The sequence below is a fragment of the Apteryx mantelli genome, chromosome 1 (assembly GCF_036417845.1).
Source record: "Apteryx mantelli isolate bAptMan1 chromosome 1, bAptMan1.hap1, whole genome shotgun sequence".
In the NCBI taxonomy this organism is placed as follows: domain Eukaryota; kingdom Metazoa; phylum Chordata; class Aves; order Apterygiformes; family Apterygidae; genus Apteryx; species Apteryx mantelli.
The window spans coordinates 146,635,800-146,660,127 of NC_089978.1; the positions used below are offsets into that span (position 1 = coordinate 146,635,800).

Below are 24,328 nucleotides of genomic sequence, written 5' to 3' on the forward strand. Positions count from 1 at the left end.
AGTAAGATTTTCAGGTAACTCCACCTTTGAGTATGGGCGTGGAGTTTCTGGGTTTACACTAGGTACAGGATAGTACGCGTCACTATCTTGGGAAAGCTCTGCAGCTATAATGCTCTTCAGATTTTGAATTTTTGTGCATCCTAAGCATGTTGTCTGATGTGCCTCACATTTCTGAAGAGTCATCTGGAACAAGATCATGTATGCAAAACTATATGCCTTTAAAACCAGACCTGTAACAGAAACCTAGATAAACCTCTAACTATAAAGGTCCTTATGTTTTTCCAGTAAGAAAACTGCTTGCTATTTTTACATGCTGAATTTCCTTGATTTTTCAGAGATGGCCATTCTTAAGAAACTAATTTCTTGATAGCAAGCAAGCCTTTAGCAATCTCAGAGAAACTTTATATAGGGTTTAATTTACTCTAGCAGCACATAATGGAAACAAAGTGTTGACTAGAATGCACTTTTCCAAATTAATTCCTGTTGTCTGACAACATATACTTTTCTCGACAAAGACGAGTTTCCCAGTACTATTCAAATCGGTCCCTGCTGTTTGTGCAAATTATACACACAGTATTATTTTAATGTTTACTGACAGCTGAGCATCTACTAGGCACCCTACTTTTAAATTATAGCCTAATCCAGCTGTCACTGGCTCCTAATAACTTGCATTTTGGATGGTACTTCTAAAGAGCATGTATCCCTGGGTGATTGTGGTGCAGTGAGCAGCTGAGGCGTTGGAGTCAGCGTCTCTCCATTAGCCACTGGGAACACACTGGGCTTCTTTTAGCAGAACCGAATTTTGGTAACATTGGAGAGATGACTAGAGATGTCAATAATTCACTATTGCTTCTTTCTGGGGATGGATACTGTTTTGGAACTGGACAGTGCAGAACTGGGTTGATGGGATGGGATTTGAGCTACTATATTAGGTGGATTTTTACATGCTGAATAGCACCCCATACCCAAACTCTTAGATGGACCCGTCAGTTAATTGCCAGGTCTGCCTAGCTAGCTGGCATGCAATGGTGTGAGCACATGCCGTGCCTTCATACAGCTTATTTCCACTAATACACTAATTAAAATGCCTCCTAAGACGCTGTTCTCGGTGCCTGTATTGGAAATATTCATTGAATGCTGAGCCAAAATTATCCATTAGGGTGCAATTAGCTGTGAGCAGAGCACTGAAACCTGGAATATTTTTGACTAAGAGGTCAGTTAGTGTGATTGGGTGGCAAAGGAAGCAGTCAGCCATAGGATGGTCAGGGGGAGCAATCAGCTGAATTGAACTGTCAGCTGATTAGAAAACAACTAGTGAGAGCAAGATGAATTTTCATCTGGAAGTGATGAATGTAGCCCCGTCTGGAGCATTCAGCTGAACTAAACAATCAATCAGCATTCGATTAACCTGAGCTGCCCCCTAGGTGAGGGCATTTACATAGGATTTAAATATATATATGATATTCTCATCATGTATAACTCTTCCAGGAGTTGTGCTGTATAAGATGATAAAGTATTAGCAAAATGAGTAAATAATGATAGTTCAAAAATACAAAATAAAAGTGAAATAACTGTGTACTCAAACAAAATATTTGTTGTGTCAAACAGATGACTCCTTTACCTTGCAACTCATCTGTCCTTGAATTACATTTGTGTTTCAAATCTAAGTGTCAGATATTTTTCTTTTGCCTAATAATAAGTCTTAAAATAAAATAAGACTAGGCTTTGAGGTTAATTAAAGTTCACTAGAAATGAACTTTTTCATATCAAACCTCTGCCTTTGTAATTAATGTTTAGGAGACAGGGTTAATTATTACTGTCCCCTTTTTCTAGCTTGCAGGGTAGAATCAAGAAATCAAAAGCTTTGGGTTTGATTTTGAGGGTGTATTTTATCAGTGGGGAAATTGCCCAGACCCATGAATGTTGCTGTGGAGTCCCCAGTACAGCTCTGGAGGAGTGAGGGAAGGAGAGGTGGGCTGAAGGATTTTTTTACTCCCCCAGTCCTGCCCTTGGCTATGCCCCAGCGCGGGAGCCTGGGGACAGTCCTTGTGTGCATGATGGCACTGGGGTGGTGTGACAGCTGAAGGTCGCTTTTCCCTGTACGTAGGAGCAGTTGGCTTGGCGACTCCTCACCACGTTTATGGCTGTTTTACGCATGGCTTGGGAAGGCTGCAGCCTTGTCCTCTGCTCGGCTAAGCAGCCGTTGGGGATTGGGCTGAAATGGCAGTCGCTGAACTGTACTGAGCCTCATACCATTTTTCTTTTCAGATGTTCCCATTCAGTTACAGCCGGTTGACAGGACAGCGGTTTCCCTGCGTTTCCCTTCATTTGGATTGAAATGGTTAACTCTTAAATTGTTGGAATAAAGGCTATGAAAAGAAACTTGTGAAAAAATAACTCATAACTTCTTGCAAATGCTAAACAGGGCTGTCTTTGGGTATCCCAGACATTTGGAACCAGCAGCGTGAAAAACAGCGTGCTTCTCTCTGAAATAGCCCATTGCATTCAACAACTACATGCCTAAATAATAATGACCCTACAAACGGGAGGGAACGTGGAGTTTCCTCAGCCCCCCCGAGGCTTGGTGGAAGGAGCAGGGAATGCCCGGGACTGCAGCTTGGCACTCGCTCTTGCAAGTGTGCAGCACACACATGGGTAGAGGAGGCCCACTTTTTAAAATAAACTCTTTTGCTTCCTCTGTATGGCGCTTTTAAACCAAAATGGAGCTGTATCTCGTCAGTCAAGCAAAAGAGTAAGCAGTGCAAGGAGGGATGTGGGCAGGTTGGCAGCACATACGGGATCCCGCAGCGGAGACCACTGCCATCAGGGCTGGCTTGTTGAAGCTTGACAGATGAGCCAGCTCCGGCCCAGGACGCCTCTTTTGAGAGGAAGAGGAGGCTGGCCTGGCAGCAGCAGTGCTGCAGCTGGGTCTCTGCAGACATGCTGTCATTATTTTGTGGAAGGAGTGTCTGAAAAACCTGTGGGGGAGGAAAAACTGGAAATGTTCTCATGTTTGGCTCTCCCAGAGGCTACCCCAGTAAACTTCATTTGGTTCCTCTCAGTGACTCAGAGATGTATGAACAATAGCCTAGATTTTTTCCTTAAAATGAGGTCATAAATGGCGTCACTCCAATCAGAGCAAAGGCAATGCTTTCTTTACATTAGCTAGATAAATCATCTTTTCTAGAAATGGAAATCATGACTCTTAAGTTTATTTCTTGTCCATGTTTATATGTTAAGACTTATGTGTTTGGCATTTGTGATGAGTCTTTTGACCCAGACTGATTCTGTTTATAAGTTTATTGTGGCACTATTGGATTTTATGTTGCAAAATTTCATTTATTAGTTCCCCAACCCTGACCAAAGTTTTGTTATTTTAGCATTGAGTTGGTTGTTCTTTTTTCAAAATATTTATATTACAAAGCTCATGCTACCAAATATAGTGTAGCGTAATAGTCACAAGTTCACTTCTTCTCACATATACTGATTTGGCAGTGATTGAACTGCATAGATGTCAGTAGACCTACTTATTTATGCTGGAGGAGGAAGAGATCTCCAGGGGCTATACAAACAAGTCTGATTTAAGATTTGTTTTCCAGAAATGTTTAAATTGCCATGTACTGTGTGTACTTAATTAATATGGAGTATCTTAATCTTTGAAACCATAGTTTGTGTTACTGATTGCACAAATCCTTTGGGATTTCACTGTGACAAAATTCTGAAAGTTTTTCTCATGGTAAAAGAAAAATGATGACTTTGAAAGTATGATGTTCAGCAACAGGGCACTGACCTTTCCTACTCGAGCTGAAGAAGCAGCTCTGTCTACATGCAGATTACCAGAATATTACCTTCTGTGAAGAGTAGAGACTAATGAAGGTCAAAACACTCAATGAACAAATTGTTCCTGCATCTCAAGTAATTCCCTGGGGTAATGGTTGACGGGTGTTGGGACTTCCAAAGTGCTGTTCATGCCAAAGCTCTGGGGTATGTTTCGAGGTTGACACCCGCTGCCCAGTGTCCCAGTTGTACCTGAGACATATTGGCCCTACTTGGAGAGAGGTAGACTGTTTCCCAGCTTGCAGTGCGTTAGGAGAGTTGGGTGCTGTGCACAGGGTGCCTCGTGCTGCTCTTTCCACTCAGTAACACAGAATACTACTTTCCCAAGAGCCCATGCACCTTTTTTTCCCTATTCAATAGAAGGTACCTGGATTTACATTTTTACCCTATAAGAGCATCCTTCTTCAGAAGTGTTCAGTGCATAATTTGTTAGGAGATGTCAATACATTTTCATTCAACACATTTTGTCCAATTGGTCAGGGCAACATACAGTACGTGTTTGTGTGTGCGTTTGACATCATGTACTTAACTAACTCACATTATCCTGTGATGAGCATCTTCCAACAGAGTGAGGTAACTACTGTATAGGAGGAGATGTCAGTTCTCCCATCTTTTTTCTGGTTGAGAGTTGTGAGGTTGGTTTGTTTTGGTAGGATTTGGGGTTGCTGTTTCTTTTTTTTTTCTAAGTGCACCACACTATATATTTATTTTAGTAACTTTCTCTGTGTTTGTATATACCCGTGAGAGAAGTTCCAAACCCTGTACAATCAAGTAATACTCTGAAACATTAGCTTTGTTTATATTTCGTGCACTGTGTTTAACTACAATGGCTATGGATTATAAAATGATCTTGCCATTACTTAAATGACAAATATAAATACATGATTACCTGAGAAACTGATGGCAAATGGCTGAATTTTAAGATTTAATGACTAAATGGACCACTTCTTTTGAAACATTGCAATTCACAAGGATACCATCCTATCTGGCTCCTAAAATCAATATTATAGGTAGCCAAGCTTATAAAACATTTGAAGTTCCTTTGGCATGGTGATCAAAATATGCAAGAACTTCTCATTTTTCAGACAGACATGAAGTCCATGTTAGGCTGACTGGTGTGATACAGTCACAAGCTTCAAAACCATTCTCCATCTGATTTCATGTGACTGCTTTCTTAGGAGAAACAAGATCTTCTTGCCAAGAAGGAAGCACTGAATGATGTTCAGGAGGGACATGTCTTCCTGGAAAGTGAAATCAAGTCACCCAGAAACATGCCTGAAGGAGAAAACAGGTGGGTAAGATAAATGAAAACAAATCAATCACTGCTTATGATATTTCCTGTTTTGCTGTACATCCCTTTTAAAACTATATTTACATATGCAGATGTCAGGTCCAGATTTTGTGAGTTTTAGAGTAGACAAAGGAAGCTCTCCCCTGCCACAACTGTTAGTCCTTTGCCTCAGGAAAAAGAATATCAGGTTTGTAAAGGCATCACTTAAGATGACATAGAATTTCATTGCCTTGTTGTTTGAAGAGCTACTAAAAAAACAGAAGTGGTAGACACACTTTTGCTTCCTGTGGTTCAGCCTTCTGGAGAGCCCCTTATTATCCCGTCTAACCTCACAGAGCGGAGCTTGGTGTTCACATGCTGTTGAATCTTTGGTCCGTGTTTATTTTAGAAGTACCCATGAGCCTATGTGATAGAGCTTGCATCGGATACCCATTTTTCTCAGGCTTCCAGCTTGCCCAAATACAGCAATTTTAATTCCAGTACTATGCTTACTTGCCATACTCTCAGTTTTTCCTCCCCACACAGACTTCACATTATGAAACCTTTATTAATATCTATCGCCTTTGGCAGAGGTTGTTTTGTTACTATAAAGTTCAGAAAGGCCCAAATCAGCCCAAAGTTCAGAAAGGCCCAAATCTTAGCTTCTCCCTTTTATTTTTCCTAGCCAACTCCCAGTCTTCTGTATGCTAAATCACCACAAATCCTTCGTCTGGGAGCCAGGGAGAATCTGCAAAGACAAAACAGCCTATATAGGTTTGCTATATCCCCCATCTCTCTCTGAGCTATTCCTGACTAACTCAAGGAGCCCTTCACGTCTCCAGGTAAACTCTAGAGAGGGAAGCAATCGCCTGGCACTGCTGGAGCTGATGCCTAACCTCCTAAAGGGGCCACCTCTCCTTATCTCATTCCTAGCACATATAATGCTAACGAGAACAGTTTCTGTGTCTGAGGGCAAAGCAAGGCTGTGCCTGGAGAGCAAGGGCTGGACCAGGAGAAGGCAGAGGAGGAACAGTCATGAGGGAAATTACTGCTACTGCCATTCCCATTTTCATTCTTTCTGTATTCATGCAACAGGACCTCTTTATGCTCAGGTTACAGCTGGCAGTCAGTAGCTGAACTGCGTTACAGGTTCCTGTAGCAGACATAATTTTCACTGGTGCGGTACTCTTGTTACTCACTGTGGTTTGAAACTGCATATGCTTGAGGTCTGTAAACTAGAGTAGAGGTGAGGGGAGTCACTAGCCAGTTGTGGTACCAAACCCCACAAAATCAAAGGCCCAGTTGAAATCATTGACAAAGGGAATGGATAACTTAAAGCAAAATGTAAGAGCTACCCACACATCAGTTAACATAGGCCCACCTGTTCTCTTTTGATTAGTCTAGAGGAGCAAGGATCAAGTTCTCAAGTACAAGATTTCCCTTCCACAGATGGGAGTAACATAATTTGCTGATTTCATGCAGCAGTGCAGGGTCTGCTGAATCCTTCTAAGAATTCATTCACAAATATATATCTGTATAGGTATGTTTGTGCACACCTGTAATATAATGTAAGGTAATGTAATGTAATATAATATAATATAATATTTATATATTATATAAAGCAAACCATATAGCTTATCCATTTCTGTCCACTGGGGCCATTTGCAAGTTGATAAGTTAAAGAGCTTCCAAGCCATTTTAATCAACACAGGCTTTTTGACTGGAAACTGCATAAGTTTGTGTGGAAAACAAATTCTGGTGATTTTGGTTGTGATGTGTCATCCATAGTACTGCTACTGTCATTAGCTGCCTCTTCTAATGCTGGGAGGCTGGTGCACCCCTCTGCTTAATCACAAACATGCAGTACAAGCATTAGGATTTGTACTCTAAGGAATGGTGGGGTGAGGTGGACATTTTAATGTCTTCCTTTTTTGTCTGGTACTAAGAGCGAAACAAATTTATCTGCACTTTAGATTTCATAATGTAGTTCTATGCCTAATATTTGTAGATGGCATTAATTGCCCAAGCAGGGTTTTTATGAGGTATTAGAATCAGAGGGTTGCCAATCTCTCTACATATTTCCTGTGAACTGATACTTAAAAGAGCCTTGCTCTGGGTTCAGCTTTGCTCTCATTTACATCTGTATAAGCTTACAAGTAATTTCACTGAAGTTATTGAAATTGCTCTGGACTTGTACTGCTGTAGGTGAAAGCAGGAGGTAATTAAGTTCATTTTAAAATTCTTCAGCGTACAGCAAACACTCACCTCTATCCGCCACACAGAGCGAGAGGCATATACACATACGTGCAGGTGGAGTTTATAAAATAAATGGCCTGACCAAGTGTATCCACCCAGATGCTTGGGAAAGAAACCCTTTTCCTCCCACTGCGGCCAGAAAGCCAGGTTGTACACTGTCAACTTCAGCTGTGTTGCTGTGACCAAAAGTAGTGTTCTTGGGAGTATTTACAGGCAGGAGTACAAACACACTTGTTTTTTCCTTTGTGGTTTTCAACAGATGCTGTGGAGCTGTGAGTTTTCTAATTAAAGAAGTCCTACATGTGTCAATATTGTCTGAACTGTGGAGAGCTTTCTGCTGTCCTGTTTCATGGCATAAATCTGGGGAAGTCCAGAGAGTGACAGTTACTGTGGGCATGCAGAGGGTGCCTCTGCATTTACAGGCCCATAATTAGGCACGTGCCCAAATGCTGTCTTCAGTCACACAAGTTCCTTTAAAAAGTGCATAAGAATGTAAGCTGTATCAGACTACCAGTCTTGGATCTGATAGTTACAGGCCCCCATGCTTTAAATGGCCACTTAGGGCTCATTGAGCTGCAATGCCATAGCCAGTCTTATAGGGGATGCAAAGGACTGATGCCTAGAGTGGAACAGAGAAATTATGCTTCAGAGAACAACAACTCTTGCTTGGGCAGCACATGGTTGTTGGGATAGCTTCCCCACATCCTGTCTCACGAGCCAAGACTGGCCTGGGGACAACACCACGGTTCAGCTCCTCCCTTCCCTGAGCCCCTCTCGCTGTCCTTACTCTCCAGCAGCAGCTTTCAGCCATACAAAGGAAATCTGCAAGGTCCTCTGGATGACCTGAAAGGAGCCTCATAAGTATTTAACTTCAAGAGGAGGATGAAGACTTTCAGCTGAAGAACTTAATATATGGGAACACAGCAAATCCTATTAGATCATGATGGAAGATGTTTGCAAACCACATGGCACTGCGGTTTAGCTGTGCTGGCAAATTGTCAGGAGCCTCTCCAACCACAGTCTTGTCGTCCTTCTAAGGAAGCAGTACACACAGTCAGCACCTGGAAGCACGTCTAGGAAAAATAAATGCAAACAAATACAAATTCCCCTGCCTGTGCTCCCAGCAGGATGGACATAAGCTAGTTTGATCCAAAAGCTGTACACCCATGTTATGATAAGCAGGTATATTAGTTAGGACATAGTGCTGTGCTGACTTGGCAAGGTGGCTTCCAGGTGGAAACTGGCTTAGGTTCATCTGGCCCAGAAAGCAAGCACTACATGCCTGAGTCTGTCTGCTTCTGCCCATGGCAACGTGCAGAAGAGAATTAGAGTTATAGATTGCAGCCAGAAGCTGCCATTATCTGACAGCTTTGGTAGCCTAAAGGAACCCAGAGATCTCATCACAGATATGGACCTGCCCAGATGGCAGGATGTGACAAATTGTCAACCCAGTGTGTAGACATTAGATGGTGCAAGCATATTGCTCAGAACTGAGGATGGGTTTTCTGGCTGTATTGCGGTGCAGCACTACTTGGCTAGAAGGGTATCCACTTTAAAATAAGGAATAGGTTGGGATGTCATTTTCCTGGTTAACATTGATATGACTTGTCCCCATATAAGATCCTGCTCACATTTACCTATTTATTTAGTATATGCAGAGGTCAATGTGTGCTTTGGTCGTCTGTTTTAAAGATCGTTTTCCTGATAAATTACTAAAGAGTCAGTTTTTCCTACAGAACAGGGAGGCTGTCTTCTGAGATATCAATCCCAGGCTCTATTGCTCTATACTCCACAACAGTAGATGGGTCAAGGCGCTCTTCAGACATGTCCTCTACAGATTCATCTCATCCTGCCTCTGTTTTGAGAACCACAGATGTCTCCAGTCGGGCACGATCTGCTGACCTAACTCAGGCTTTCTGGAGAAGAGCCATAGGTAAGCTTTTGGAGACTCTTGACTGGTGCGTAGTTAGGAGAGGAGAACACAGCCCTTCATATGTCCCTGTGCACACAGTATGGCAATATAACCCTGTGGCTGGAGAGGAGGCTTTGATTACGTTTCAACTAATGGAACAGAGCAGCTAACTTTCCATTTCACATCCCTCCTCTGCCTGGGACTGATCAACTGTCACTGAGCAGGAGTGTGGCAGGTGGGGCCTCAGGTGGTAGAGAATATTTCTGTTTTCTCTGGGCTAAGTGTTATTATTCCCTTGTGTTTCACTATAGTTATAGCCACAATGAGGAACCCATATATAAAAAGAATCTTATGTTTTCGTGCCTTATATTATGATAGGGTTAGCTTTCCTGTGTAGAAAAATCGGTAACTGTGCTCCACGCAGTGTTGAAATCTGGAAGAAGTTTGTAAAAAGCTGTATGTACATGTTCTGGGAGCAGTGACTGGATGAGAATAAGCTATTGAGCAGTAAGCATCCTGCTTTTCCGTGTGCCATAGTTTCTCCTGGCTATACAAACCGCAGCCAGGACTGAGAATAGCCTGAATGTTCGTAGAGAGTCCGTGCGCTCTGCCTCCCTCCCCCATGTCATTTTTCCTGATGTTGCAAGGTGGGACAGAGGGCAGCTGGTGTCATTAGCAGTCTTGCAGCACAGGATCTCTTGGTCTCCCACAGAAAGACAAGGCAAGTCAGAGAAGAAGCTGTGCTGCTGGGTGGGGATTTGTGCCCACATCCCTCTGAGGGAGTGAAGGTCATGAGAGAAGGAGGATAAAACTGTTATGTGCCTTTGTGGTGATGCTACATTTGTGAATCCTTCTAGAGCATATTTGTCCCCAAAGAATTTTAAATGCTCTTTAGCTGTATTTATGGAGACCAGAGCAATGTTGCCAGTCATATTAGGGGAGTTGCACAACATCCTGCAAAGAGAGGGATGGAACATGGCTCTTGAAACACAGTTATGACTAGAGTTTCTAGTCAGTGGGCAATTCTGATATTCTGCCATTTGTTTTAGGCCTGCCCAGTGGAAAAAAAAAAAAAGAAACACTGACATTTTGGGGGAAAACAAAAAATATGATTTTTTTGTTTTTGTGGTACATAATTATACTGGTGTATTTGTGTACCCATTTCTCTAATGACCATAATAACTTTGGAATACATGGACCAGTTTCTTCCTCCAAAATTGTCACGGGGATAGTTTCCTCAGGGATGAGGTCCTACGTGGTTTGTGAAGACTGACAGTCAGTCGGGGTGAGAGATACTGTTAGTGCTCCTAAGGAAGAAAAGGTTGATATATCCTGCCCCCCCTTCCCATTTCTTAGCCAGAGAATCCACATGATGCAGAGCTGTTGTGGGCAGGAGGATGGGAAAGGAGAATGAAGGGAAAAAGTCATTAGAAACCAGGCTTCATTAATTCAGCTGCTCATGGAACGGTGTGTTCGGAAAGGTCGAGATGTTTCATTTGACCTAAACAAATACTTTCAGTTGAAATGTTTCATTCCTGCCTATTGAACCAAATCAAAACATTTAGCTTTGGTGCAGCACTGCAATGAAGATTTTGGGAGTGAGTAGCTGCAGCTTATTCCAGCTGCACTCATGTGCCCGTGGTTGGGAGAAGGTTACATTGCATTTCCAGAAAGTGCAATTTGGATTATCTCCAAAGTATTGATGAATTAAGATCAAATTTACCCAAGAGATTAAAATGCAGGGAAAGATCCCAATCTGATTTCTGACTGCTGTCTGATAGGAGTTTAACTCCTCCTGTCCTAAACAGCAGGCTGAAGGGAAAAAAAAAAAAGGGAAAATGTGGAATTAGCCTGGTCTTCCAGGAAAAAAGAAGCTGATGTGACCTCCATCTGTGCTTGTGTGTGCATGTCTGTCCTCTCAGTTGTTTCTTAATGTACTGACCCACTTCAAACAAATTAGACCATGTTTTGTGCTCGGTTTTCCTCACACCCTCTTGTTGAAGCTCTTCTATGTACGATATGGGGTAGATACATGGTGAGCAGTGGCCTCTGCTGTTCCACCACTTTGGAGTGTGGGCTATTCACCAGCTTTGAGTCCTCTTCTGTTCCCATATGGGTGTCAGTGACCAAGGGAGCATGTTAGACAGCAGGATTTATTGACAGAGCACGTCCTTCCTCCCCACCACTGCCTGGAAATCCAGTCAACCTGCTAAGTGGAAAGCTATGATTAAAATCCTTGCCCTGATTTAGGTTGGGCGAGTTTAAATTCAGGACTTCCCCCATCTCAGGAGAGCTTTCTAACCACTCCACTATGGATTTTTGGGTATAGGTTTTCCCTTGTCAGCAGGACAGCTATGACACAGCAAAAGGTAGGGAGAGGCCAGTACTTCACTAACCAGCAGAGCAGAGCTGGTGCACCAGGGTAAACTGCTTAAGGCAGCTTAATGACTGATGGAGGTGGACTTTCCCAGAGGTCAGGGTGCCACAGGACCAGAGACTTTGTCTGCCCAAGAGATACTCTCCTGGAGGCTTCCCTTAAACAGCATTTTCCCCTGCTGAGTGCTTGAGGAACGCTACCACAGTTTAGACAGTAGTTTCCAAAGAATTAGTCACTTGATCCCACTGAATTTCAGCAGTGAAAGGGCCCCTCCTAAAGGCTCTCTAGAAGCCCCTTTTAAGGAGCCCAGATCCTAGCAACAGAAAAAGCAACCATCAATCTGATCTAAGAAACAGACTGGCTTGTTGACACATCACTGAAAAGCAGCTTCAACACAGTCTGTTCACCCTGCGGCTGCCAGTTCAGCTGCCACACTGAATGTTTAATCTGACAAAAGCTCCAGCCCAGAGAAATAAACTCCAAGACTTCCAGTTCCCGGCTTATGGAGCTCGTTGCCCCTTGTGCTGTTCCTCTGCCACCAAATCCCCAAATGCCATTCTTTCATGTTTCCTGGTTCAGTTCATCCTCTACAAAATTCACACTCTGCTAAGTTGTACACCTGCTGTAGCTCTCTCTTTAGACCACTTGTGCTGTAGCATTTAGTCTCCTTATTACTCCTGTGTTGTTACATTTGGCTGCCACTCACTGTTTATTTGCCAAGGGAAGGCGAACCTGCTTCATTGTCCCAGGAGCGGAAGGGTGTTTCCCTCAGTATCCCAAGTGAAAGGATTACAAATGATGCTGGAATAGTGTCCGATGCTGTGTCACTGCCTTGCCATGAGGAAATGTACAGGTAGAAGGGACTACAGAAATTCAAACATCTTGGGTTTTGTAGTTTAAAAAAATTCATATGGAAAACTGAAACATTGTATGCCTAAGTTAGAGACAGCAGTCCCAGTGAGCTGGTGAAGCTAATCTGCATTGCAGTGATGTTCTCTGACCCAGATATTTGGTCAAATGAAGCTAGTTTATGTTCCAGTCGTTTCAGGGCCAAGATATGATGAGGGACAGATCCTCTCACAACAATTCAGGCTGCTCACTGCCCCATTGAATTTGGTTAGGATAGGCTGCCTGATGGAGTGAGTCTCTCATATGACATTCAAGGTATAACATTGAAGGAGATTGCAATTGCATGGTTTGCAAAACAGGCACTGAAAAGGATTTAGTTTCTGGGAGAGACTTTGGTGTTGGAGGTGAAAAACATTTTCTTAGTGAGGGTCAGGTTCATGCATCATGTTCCCTCTCTCTGGTTCTCCGTGTCTTTGCCAGGTTGGGGAGTTCCTTATGGTCCCTCTTGGACACATATTAGAAAAGGGGAACATAAAGGAGATTAGAGGATATTATCACATTCATTTTGTAAGTGGAAGGGAGTCTTGATATATTCATTATCAGCTCACAGCTGATGCTATGCCTTCTAACCGCACTGAAATTGCAGGATGACAATTATACCACTGATGGCATAATTTATTTTTTTTAGCTACCCAAGGTAATTCCAATGAGGTAATAAATCTATATGCCAGCAACAAAATATTCACTTTACCGGCTGTGCTTCATTTTATAGCCATTGGTTTAAAGCTTTGAAAGAATGGTTTGTTAAGCAACGCTTTGCAATTAGAAGCAAAGAGGAAATTAAATGTTCTGTTTTTGTTACCAAAAGAAAAAGGTTTTTTTCTCATAATTTGTCTTTTTGTTAATATTACATCACTCAACATCTTTGTCTTTTGCTTACTCATCAGCTCAGCCCAAAGGTCATGTTGAAATATCAAATTGGAACCCTGCTCCATCAAGAAACCTTCACCTTTCATTTGCTGACCAGAGGAAGATTGCCCAGAGCCTTGGATTCATGGACAGTCATGGAAGGATGCATTCTGTTTATGATGACTACCAAAAGTCTGCATTCAGGTACATGCAGTTTATTTTTGCAGTGAAGAGATGGCATTTCCTGCAGTATCTCCCTTAGCGGAGTAGCAAAACACAAGCAAACCCTTGATGAGCGGCTGAGTCATTATCCAGGAGAACATGGGAGAACCTCAAAGGCTTTGAAATATAAGGATCTCACTCGCTGCTTTAGGGGCAACTCTCCCCAAATTGGAATTCACCCTCAGAAAGGGTAAATCACCCTTCATCACCATGTCCCTTTCAATGTTTGCTACTATATTCTGCCCAGGGCTTCATAGATAACCTTACTTGTGGAGGCAGCCCAAAAAAGGAACTGAAAACCTGTATGTCATAGCTGGTTTGGCCTTGTCTTCAACTGGTGCCATCCAATTTTGAATCCAAGAGTAGAACTGACACTGCAAAGGACTTCAGAGGGTCCCACCACACAAGCTGCATAAAGCTATTTGAGGCAGCGCAAGGCAACTAAGGGGGTGAACTGGACTTTATATATTTTATACCAACCTAGAAATGCCATTAGAAAAAATAAAGTATTGTCTTCTGGATAAGCTAGTTGTCCTAGAAAGGCATTTGCCATAGTTAATTTAGCTTTGCAGATACTAGGGGTGGGAAAGACCTATCAGAATAGATCCTCAGCTGGAGTAACTATTTTAGCTCTGCCTCCTTCACAGAAATGAGGACAATTGACAACTCCAGTTTAAAGGCTAGCCCCAGTGTGGACACTGTCTCCTACAGACTATTTGCTACCGCATTGTTCAGTGGACAGGGCTGCACAAGGCTATTGCTAAGATATCTCTCAGAATATTCAACTTTTATAATGCTTTTTCACTGGCGGTACCTCGGCCTCATAATGCTTTCCTTTTTTGGGATTTTCAGCCATATTCATTCTGATATCACATGTCTCTATTCCCTTTGTGATTATCTAATTAAGACAAGTATTTTATCTTTTTTAATCCTTTTTGCACAAATTAGCCCCCGGATCCCTCATCATTTTTTATACCCCTCTATGATTCCTTCCTAATTGTCAATAATTTTTTGGTAATGAAGTGTCCTAAAATGAACTCAATATGTTTTATTCTGGTCTCATGCCAGCCTAAATCCAGCATTTCTAGTAGTGTAGTACTTCAAAACAAAACAAAATGAAGCATCATGGATGAGATGACCTTTTTGGTGCCTCAGGCCAAGAAGTGAGGAGTGGGTGAACTCTGTATTGCCTGTATTAGAAGTGGGAGAATTCTGTTCATCCGCATCTGTTCCTGACATGAGGAGGATTTAGGAGGAATTTTCTTACAGTTAGTGAAGCCACACTGGTGCATGTGAAAATCAGGATCAGTTTTCCAAGTTTCCCCTCTCCACAGCTGTACAAAGGGAATCTTCCACTCTCTGTGCTCCCTGCTTAGCACGGAGGGTGCCATAAAACTGTAAGAGCCTTTTTTCTTCTGTCACACTGCAAATGCATCATTGACTAGGCATCCTAGCCTTCTTTCAGCGTTATTGCTCTCCGTACTTTTCTCTCCCAGTGAATGTTATTTCCCCACTGATAAATTAGTTTACCATTTTCCAAGAGCTGCATCTCACTTATTTCCTGCTCATATTTCTAAGCTATCCAGGACTCTTTGTACTATTTCTCTTATCCTCATCTGTGTTCCCCTGCCCTCTCCTCTCGACTTAATGTTATCTACATATTTTGTTAACCAGCTGTTTTATTGCCCTTTCCGCATCACAAGTGGATATGCTCCATGAAATGAGAGCTACCTCAAGTCCCACTAGGTAACATATGAGACCCAAGCCCCTTGTCTATTATTATTCCTTCTTTGCAGTCCTTCAGATAGTTCCTGTGACTGTATTTATATCTAAGCCAATGAGAGATAACATTTTGAGAGGCACTTTATCAAATGCTTTTCTGAGTCCCAGCTCTTTGACGCCTGCTGCTCTCCCTGCCTCATTCATTTTGTAATTCTGTCAATTTTATATGCATTTCTCTCACAGACTTAGTCCTTGTAAACCCACAGTGCTTCATGCATATGTTTCCTTAATGAGACCTACGTAATTCTCAGGACATTATAGGGAGAGCCATAAGAAAAGACACCTTTGAAAGCCAGCAAGAAAACTCCTGTTATGTTCAGAGTTCTACAGCTATTTCCAAATAATGAGATACGCTGTACTATTTGGCTGAGTTTGGGGAGAAAAACTCTAGATAAACACTAAGAGATAAAAGATATTACCTTTCTCTTTATGCATTTCCTTGTATTGTGTGAACTATCTTCCAGGGGGGATTGAGTCACATCTTGTCTCACACAGAAAGCAAGAAAAATCATTAGCTCTGCTAATTGTTGAAGATAAAGAGTAAAAGGCGATGACAGTTTGCTTTGTTTGTGGTTAAATTTGTTAAATGCACAAATTAGGCAATTCTTTTTATTCTCATTTGATTTATTACTATTATGGTATTCAGCAATGCCAGAACACTAGCACCCCTTTTTACTTCACTCACTTTGAATTTAAAGTGCACCTTTCCTTGGTATAGAACTTAAAGAAATAAAATTGCATTGTAATACACAATACCCAATCTTTTAATTTGATATTGCATTATACAACAGCTTTTGAGTTAGTGTGAAGATATAGTGTGAACACACAGTTTAGTAATAGTTCTATACTATTGATGATTAGTATATCTGGATCTAATCTGTAGTGAAGCCACGGTGAAACTATACACAAACTTAGTAGAAATACATGGGTTTGACCAGCTAGGATATTTTGATGATGTTTGTAATCAACTTTAATTTGCAACCCTTTGCCATTGAGAATGATTTGTGAAAATGCTTAAAGTGCTTTGATGGTTATATGTTTAATTAGAATGTTAGTAATGGCTACTGAGAAATGGGAGTTGAGGCCAGGTTTTGCATCAGGTTTTTCAGCTATTAATTGTATGCAGCGAGGGTGATAGTATTGTCACATGTGTCCTGGCACTAATGTTTAGAGACAGCCACTGTGTGTTTCATGTGAATGTTGCACTAACTCTTTCTCTAGCTTTTGCACCTGAGCAGTGTTAAAGCACTATATTTTTGGAGTGACTGTTTTGCAGAAGATAAGAAAAGGAGACAGTGATACCTGAAGTTTTGTTTGCGGGTACTGAAAATCATCAATATCTATTTTGTAACTAAGTGCATATGATACACCCTCACTAAGGATGAGTTAGGTCAAAGCCCTGATCTGTAAAGCACTCTGGATCTCGGCTGAACCTTGGCTTTTCAGGTCTACAACTACTAGGTATGCAACATTTTGCAGCCTTCAGCAAATATGGATCTGTACCTTCTCCCAGGACTTTTCCTGTCCTCTCCCTCTGCTGTAGTCAAATCTGTTGGCATACAACTAAATAGACTTGTGCTCCTGGAGGCAAGCCTTTCCCAACACAGTAATTGTATCAATTTATAACTTTACTAAAGACATATGCACTTAGAAAACATCAGTTCTTGGCATGTTTTATAGTTAAAATGCTGTGTTGCTACCTCCACCAGTGCAGAGAGGACCAGTTCAAATGGCATCCTAATGGCAGGTCACAGGTATATGGCTGATGCACCCTGTGCTGCCAAGGGCACTGACATTTTCTCTGCCCTGTGGCAACATGCAGCTTTGTGTACATTATTCAAAGTTATGGAGACTGTTCCAACACAGAATATTAGCACGTAGCAGAAGAAAGCACAGCATCAATGCACACTGACCTCTCCTCCATGCACTTCAGCACTTTAGCTCCTGTCTCCCAGGAGCTGGTCCAGTATTTTGAAACATAAACTAACTTGCTAAAAAGAGCTTCGAAGCCTTCAGTTAACATCTCCTTAGAGAGGTTATTCCCTCATTTAAACTCACAAAAGTCTATTGCCATCCAGTGACTGGCTGGCTGTGCAAATCCTTAAAAGTCCTAGATGTTTCACTTTTTCCCCTGCAACCTCCCTCTTCAACAGCTTCCAATTCCAAATTCCCATGTCCTATCACCTGCTCCTTTGTCAATCCCCTGCACTGTATCAAAAACCTGTCAGCTCTGTTTTATATTCCCAAGTCTCCCTGGCTTCATTAAGGTCAAACTGAAGTCTTGTTTAGGGAAAGTCAGGCTTAAACGCTTACTACCCTAGACCCTCATGATTCACTCTATTATCAGCTAGGATCCTGCTACTTACAAAGTTGCATTATAAAAATGGCCTTTTATGATCATTTTAAGAGGTTCCTCTCCCTGTCTTCTTTTCCCTCTCCTCTTCCTACATACATTTTGGCACCCAAGACTTTTCCTTTGCACAAGCTTTCTCATTCTTCTGACAGATGGAGAGAAATAGGAGAACAATCTAGGCAAATTTCAGAACCATCAGCATGACCTTTGCCCACTACACAGTTTAAAAGGCTTCTCCCACTGTCATAACTGGGTCTACACCCATTGAGAGGGCAAAAATGACAGGGTTTTCTTTTTGTTGCTGTTGTTTGGTTTTTAGAGCACCAAGCCCAGTGGACTGCTAGACCATTGCTGGAGCTCAGGGGCTGTAGTTCTGCAACAGTGGATTTGAGAGGCAGCATTTTCCACTTGCTTTGCCCATGTGTAAATGATGACTAACACTCCAGGGATAGTACAGGATCATTCTCTGCATCAGCATTTTGAAAAGCTTCGGGCACAGTTTGCTATCCCTTCAGTTGTATTGGTACAGTGGTTTGCAGAGCCTGCTGAAAAGACTCAGCTTAAAATAATGTTCCCCAAACTCTTCAACACCGGGTTATTTCAGTGATGCAGCATAAAGTGTGGTCCCACAAGCAGAGAGGAAGGGAGAAAGGTGGCAAACTGGTGGCTGGGTGAAAGGAAGCAGCCAGAAGAGGGAGGAGCGTGTGAATGTGAGGAACAACTTCTTCACCTGACTTTGCTGCCAAAAGCCTGCCCAAGGCATTACCTCTCTGCAAAGCTGTCTCCAGGTCTCTCCCTGCTGAAGTGCAAATGGACCAGGATGTGACCAGGGGGAATGCTCTGGAGTTCCCAAAGTTTGCAAGAGAGGAGAGGAGGGGCAGCAAAGTCAGAGACTAGCTCAGCATGTCTTCTCTGCCCGGGGAGGGAACAGGTCTCCCCTGACTCGGCTTTCAAATTCATCAGTGCCCAAGGCAGCCTGGAGGCAGCCCGGCTGTCATGAGCAAGCATGACTCACTGCTCCACCACTGCATAGCTGAATTATTTGGGAGGGGTGGGCAGTATTTGTCAGGCTGTCGATTAGTATTTTGCTACGTTAAGCAAACACATTGGCTGTCTGGGCTATTGGGTCAACCTTTTCTATAGACACAGACATACATGACTTAAACTTACTGGAACAAGACAAATGTGGCAAGGGCAAAACCATTACACACGCAGAAGACAAAGACACTGCACCAGTGCTAGATAATTAAATTAATCACAATGAATGCTGCATGGAAAGTTGAATGATTCTTAGACTTCATTCACAACATGTCTAATAAGACCTGTGATGAGTATTACAGTCTGGGACTGAGTGTTTTAAAGTGCTCTCTTGACACGTATGTTACTTAAAGGAACAGTCAAGTGATGAATCTCTTTTCCAGCGCTCGGGAGAGATTGTGTGTTCCCCTGCTCACGCAAGAAGTCCCTGATCTTACTGCAGATACCTAGTGGACCCTGCTTTGCTATCATTCTGAAAGAAAGGAGAGATGAAATTTGCTTCTTGTAACATGGAGTCTTTCTGAGTTAATAATAAGGAGTTAATAATAAAGATTTGTCTTTCTCCAGTAAGGAAAAAAGAATGAGAGGCAGGAGGATAAAGGCTGACTGATGGAAGGAACAGCCTTAGAGGTTGTGTCCTATATAGATTTAGACAAAAGCAAATGCAAATGGTATAATGGTGACTTTTTGCCCCACAAGAAATCTTTTAATTTCTGATGGTAATGGATGCTCCCTAAGTGTGGAAGATAAATAGGACATACTAATTTTAATGCAAATGGATTTTTTAGAAGAAAGCCACTGTATGAAAGGTAAAATGACAGTGCTGTAAACATTCTGCCTATGGTACATTTACTTGCCGTTAATTACTGACACCTAGGCAAGTGGTTATAAGGAAATACATGTGTTTTTTCAATTAGGCAGTGCTTTCAAACTTTTGCATCTACTTCTGTTCTTTCAGTGCTGTAGGAAACTTGAAAATTGCTGAAGTTCATTCAGGTGGTCTTTTTGTGAAGATCCTGAACTGTGCCCCTGAAAAAGAGGAGAGCATTGGGGACTATCTCCTGATGCAGAACATCCAAGGTCAACCAGTGGCGGTATTCCGGTTTCCCCCAAAAATCAGGATGGTGGCTGGCTCTGCTGTGACAGTAAGTGTGTGTGTGTGGGGGGGGGGGGGCTGAATGCCTTGCCATAATCCCTTTTCTCAGCCTCTGCCTGGCAAATTAGGGCTACACTCTTAGCCTGATGGTATAGAATTGAGTTTATGGTTTCATATGTTCAGAAGGATTAACACTCACAAATCATGATGAATCCAAAAGAAGCTGCTAGTGCCCACCAGCAGTACAGGCCTGGCATTTTCATGAAATGTTCACCATTTTGTGTTGCCTAGCAGTGGAAAGATATCCTGGAAAGCCCTTGTTTGATACCTTCCTGTTCCCAACCACTGCTCGCATAGAATCTCTCCATGCTGTCAGATTATTTTCAGTCATGACAGTTTTTGCCAACAGTGGGTGTGGACTGAAACCTTGGATCAGACATCCACAAATAATAGAATTGAAAAACAAATTGCATTTGCAACTAATGCCATGCATCCCACATGCCATTAATATGGTTCTGTGTATAGTCTGAGAGGTAGCTGTAGCAAGGTCTCATCTGAAATAAAGGGTCATGGTACTTTCCAGCCTGTGCACACCATCTGGGGACAGCTGTGATTTAGCAGAGAAAGGCATAAACCGGTGTCCTGGCAATGGGGTTTGTTCCTGGCTTTGCCTTGGACAACTTTAAGCAAATAGTAACTCTCTATGCTTTAGTTTCCCACTCTGAAAAAAAATAAAGATAATGATGTGCTCTCCTTTGATTTTGTGTCAGAACTATATGTTAAAAATCAAGTACATGGGTTGCTGATTTTCAGAAATGGCTTCCCCTCCAAGGAGTCCAGATGTACCTTTTTGCCAGCTTGAATGAGTGATAGAGAGGTAGATAGGATCTGAGATGCCAAGAGTCGGATGACTTCATCATAACCCAGAAAAGCTTTAAGTAGAAAACAACACAAATATGCATTTGACGTCCCTGGTAATGAAAAAAGCTTGGACATGTGAACTAAACGTGACCAAGGCTCAGTCATAAGTGTAGCTGAAGAACGTCTGCCTGGGTGGGCAGCCAGCTTCCAGCAGCCTCTGGGACGAAAATACCAAGCACCGTACCCACTCTTGGACAAGACACAGCCTTTGCTGCACTGGGTAAAGGTGCTGGCTGCTTGGCTGGCTGCAAAACACCTTGCAGAGCTCCCCAGAAACGGTCTTCTCTTAGTTGGCTTTTATGCTCCAACCATCAAAAAAAAAAATTGGACTCACTTTCCCCAGCTCTTTCTGAAGTGCTCTGATCACTGCTGAAGGCATCTACAAGGTTGCCATTCCCCTTATCATTAAAGGGCTTTTGGGTGAACAACTGACTGACATAGGAGGTCCATCAGAGCTGCTGTTTCAGCAAATGCAAGCAGGAAATTTCTGCTGGTTTATTAATTTCAAATGGCTGTATTCAGCCTGCCTACTCTTGCATCTAAAGTTCATGTACAGTAGTGTTTGTGTCTGTGTCAGACAGACAGTTATGTAGGACTTCCAGATCCCAGCTCCCTGTGAGAACAACAGATGAATCAAGGCAAAACAGTCAAGTTAGACGCCAGAGTAGATGGTTGGAGTATGGCCTGAAGCCTCTTTTACCACCAGGACTTGTTTCCTTTTTTGAGATGAAAATTGAGGCCCTGCAGAATAAAATGAGGAAAAATCCATGTTCATCAGCCAAGTTCACCATTGCCCTGTGTGACCCCTCTTGTGAGACTGCTGGAAATGCAAGCTGGCAGGAGCCCAGAAAAGCCACAGTCGCTGCTGTCTTCTGATGTAAATCTGAAAAAGCCACAAATACACCTTGGCAGAGAGCCGTATGGTGAGCACTTTTAGAAGAGAGCACTTATTTTTTTCAAGACACTTCTTTAAAATTGAATGAGAATTGTTTTGGATTCCAGGAAATGGTTAAAGATATTTTCTCACAGATGGCAAATGCCAAATCCTTTAGGAACACTGTTTGCAAAAGTGTGTTGTGACTGTCTTATGCAAGAGAAGTGTTTTCATAATCGGTCCTTTTGCTACTGTGTTGGTGATAAAGGTCACAAATAATTGTGTTAAGTTTATAAAGGACATCATTGTCAAATCTTTTGTATAAAGACAAAAGTACAAAAATTTTCTAGTCCCCAGCTGAGACAGCTTCTCCCTGAGTAGAGGGAATCCAGAATCAAGCAGGGACCGGAATTTTAAAGCTGATATCACAGATCTCTTCAAAAGCCCCTAGTAATTCAGAAAATAAAAGAAACTGCTTATTTTTAATCTTACTCTCAGCAAGCTGGGCCAGAAAGCCCTGGACCTACTATCACTCCTTGAAAAATGTGCCTTTGCTAATCTCTGTTAATCCACAGGAGAGGTACTTGAAAATAATCAATATAACTAAGCAGCAAGTCTTGAAATACAATTCTCTCAGCTTTGATTTCACAGATAAAATGGTGAACAGTGTTACAGAAATCAAAAAGGAAAAGGAAAACATGATGCTTTTATTGAGTCCATGTATTAAATAAATATCCAGGAACCATTTTGTCTTTAATCTGATGGCTACTTGATCTTTGCAGGTTTGGGCAGCAGATGCTAAAGTGTTTCACAAACCTCCCTCAGATTTTCTATGGAAGGACCTGAAGAGATTTAGGACTGGCCTCAGTTGTGCTACCATTCTTTGTGAACCTAATGGTCAAGTGAGTGCCCTGGACAAAATCACTACATTTCTTCACCCAGACAGCTATCTCTGGACTTGCTTCAAAGATTTAGGATCATATTGTTAAACTCCTTGTATAATCAAGCCCAGGCAAACCAAATAGAGCAAAGTTGTGATCTCTGTTAGCTTTGCTTAAGTTTGGATGCTAATTTTTAGGATCTGAAGGACTGAAGAAAATCAGTAGGCTGATGAAAAACTTGTTGAACAAAGGGCTAGTATCCACACCACTGTTAAAGCATAGGCCCCACAAGCACAAGTTACCAGCTTATCCTCTTCCACTGTGCTTCAGCCATGAAAGGTCCAGCTATACCCCTGGCTATTCAGTCCAGGGCTGCCCATTAGTAACTGCCATCAGCTTGGCTACTGTAATTTTTAATTTTTAGGCAAACTTTTGTTTTCTTGGGAACGAGAACATGCCCAAGATCATTTTTTACCTTGTACCTGACCAGTGGCAACTACAGTTTTGGTCATTTTCAACCAAGCTTGAACCAGTAACTGTAAGTAAAAGATTTGTGATTTTCATAAACAATGCAAGTTCTGCAGCTTCCCTAAAGTAGCATAATTTACTCGCTACAAACTGCTAAGTGAATGTTGACTTTTAATCTTGCCTTTTCACATTACCTCCTCTTTTTGCTCCATTTGGCCATACTTGCTATTACGTTGGTGCCAGGGAGTCAGAAGCTGGAAGGGAACCTGAGACTTGACTAACTCTGCCTGGATGGTTCCTGGCAGATGTTTGCCTGGATGGTTCTGAAGGACCCTCAGTTATGGAGACTGCACCATGTCCCTCAGCAATCTGCTTTAATGCTTCGCTTTTCGTATGGCTAGAAAAGCTTTCCTAGAACCTAAACTGAATTTTTGTTGCCTCTGTTTAATCCATTCCTTCCTGTCCTACCCACTGTGGACATGGAGAACAGATTGTTCTTTCTTTCTTCAGCAGCCTTTGACATACTTGCAGAGTTGTCGTATCCCCTTTTGTTTTCTTCTTTCTCTGTTGCACGTAATTCAAGCAGTGATGCTTCAAAGCTCTTACATGATGAATCTACCCCAAATACATTTGAAGTTTGGAAATGGATTTTAAAAACCAAAGAAAAAAGCTGGAATTTGGTGGATGCCATTAGTATTTATCTTTCCAATGATAGATGACTCAGAAATACCTTGGAGCACCTACCCTTTCAGTCCTTCCTGGTTTGTCTACAATAAGCAATTATCTTGATGAGAAAATGCAAAATATAATTAACCAATGACATGTATGTTGCTTTTTCAGGCTGTTGCTTGGTATACTCCTCTCCACTGCAGCAGAAGGCAGGGATGGGTGGCAAGAGAAGAAAGGGAAAACTTAGAGAACATCATTAAACCATCTTCCTCAACAACAAAGCAGAAAGAGGGATGGGAAAAGGAACAGGAACCTACAATGACTGACACAGAGTGGAAAAGGGCTGACCCAGGGCAAACAAGAAAAAAAAGTCGAAGCTTCATTAAAAGGTATCCAACCTTCACTGAGTGTACTCTGTAATTACAGCATTGTGCCAGCCTGGCTCTGTAAGTGAATGCTTTGAAATGAGCATCTTGGTAGGCAATTTTTGAAAAGTTTTGGACTTCTGAAAATGTGAATTAACCTTTATCTTCAAACAGGAATCTAACCCAAAACTCCTTATAGGATTCGTGCCAGAGTCCGTTCATTTTCAGTCAAGACTAAGTGGAAAGTAA

General features: G+C 42.1%; 1 protein-coding gene across 1 annotated transcript; it reads left to right on the forward strand.

The window, feature by feature from the left end:
• Nucleotides 1-5,116: 5,116 nt before the first annotated feature.
• On the forward strand, nt 5,117-24,328 carry LMNTD1 (lamin tail domain containing 1). The gene is made up of 6 exons (XM_067294769.1): nt 5,117-5,128; nt 9,100-9,296; nt 13,449-13,614; nt 19,764-19,950; nt 22,479-22,598; nt 24,254-24,328. Exons 2-6 carry the CDS (start codon nt 9,188-9,190, stop codon nt 24,326-24,328), a joined length of 657 nt encoding a protein of 218 aa, XP_067150870.1. The 5' UTR covers nt 5,117-5,128; nt 9,100-9,187.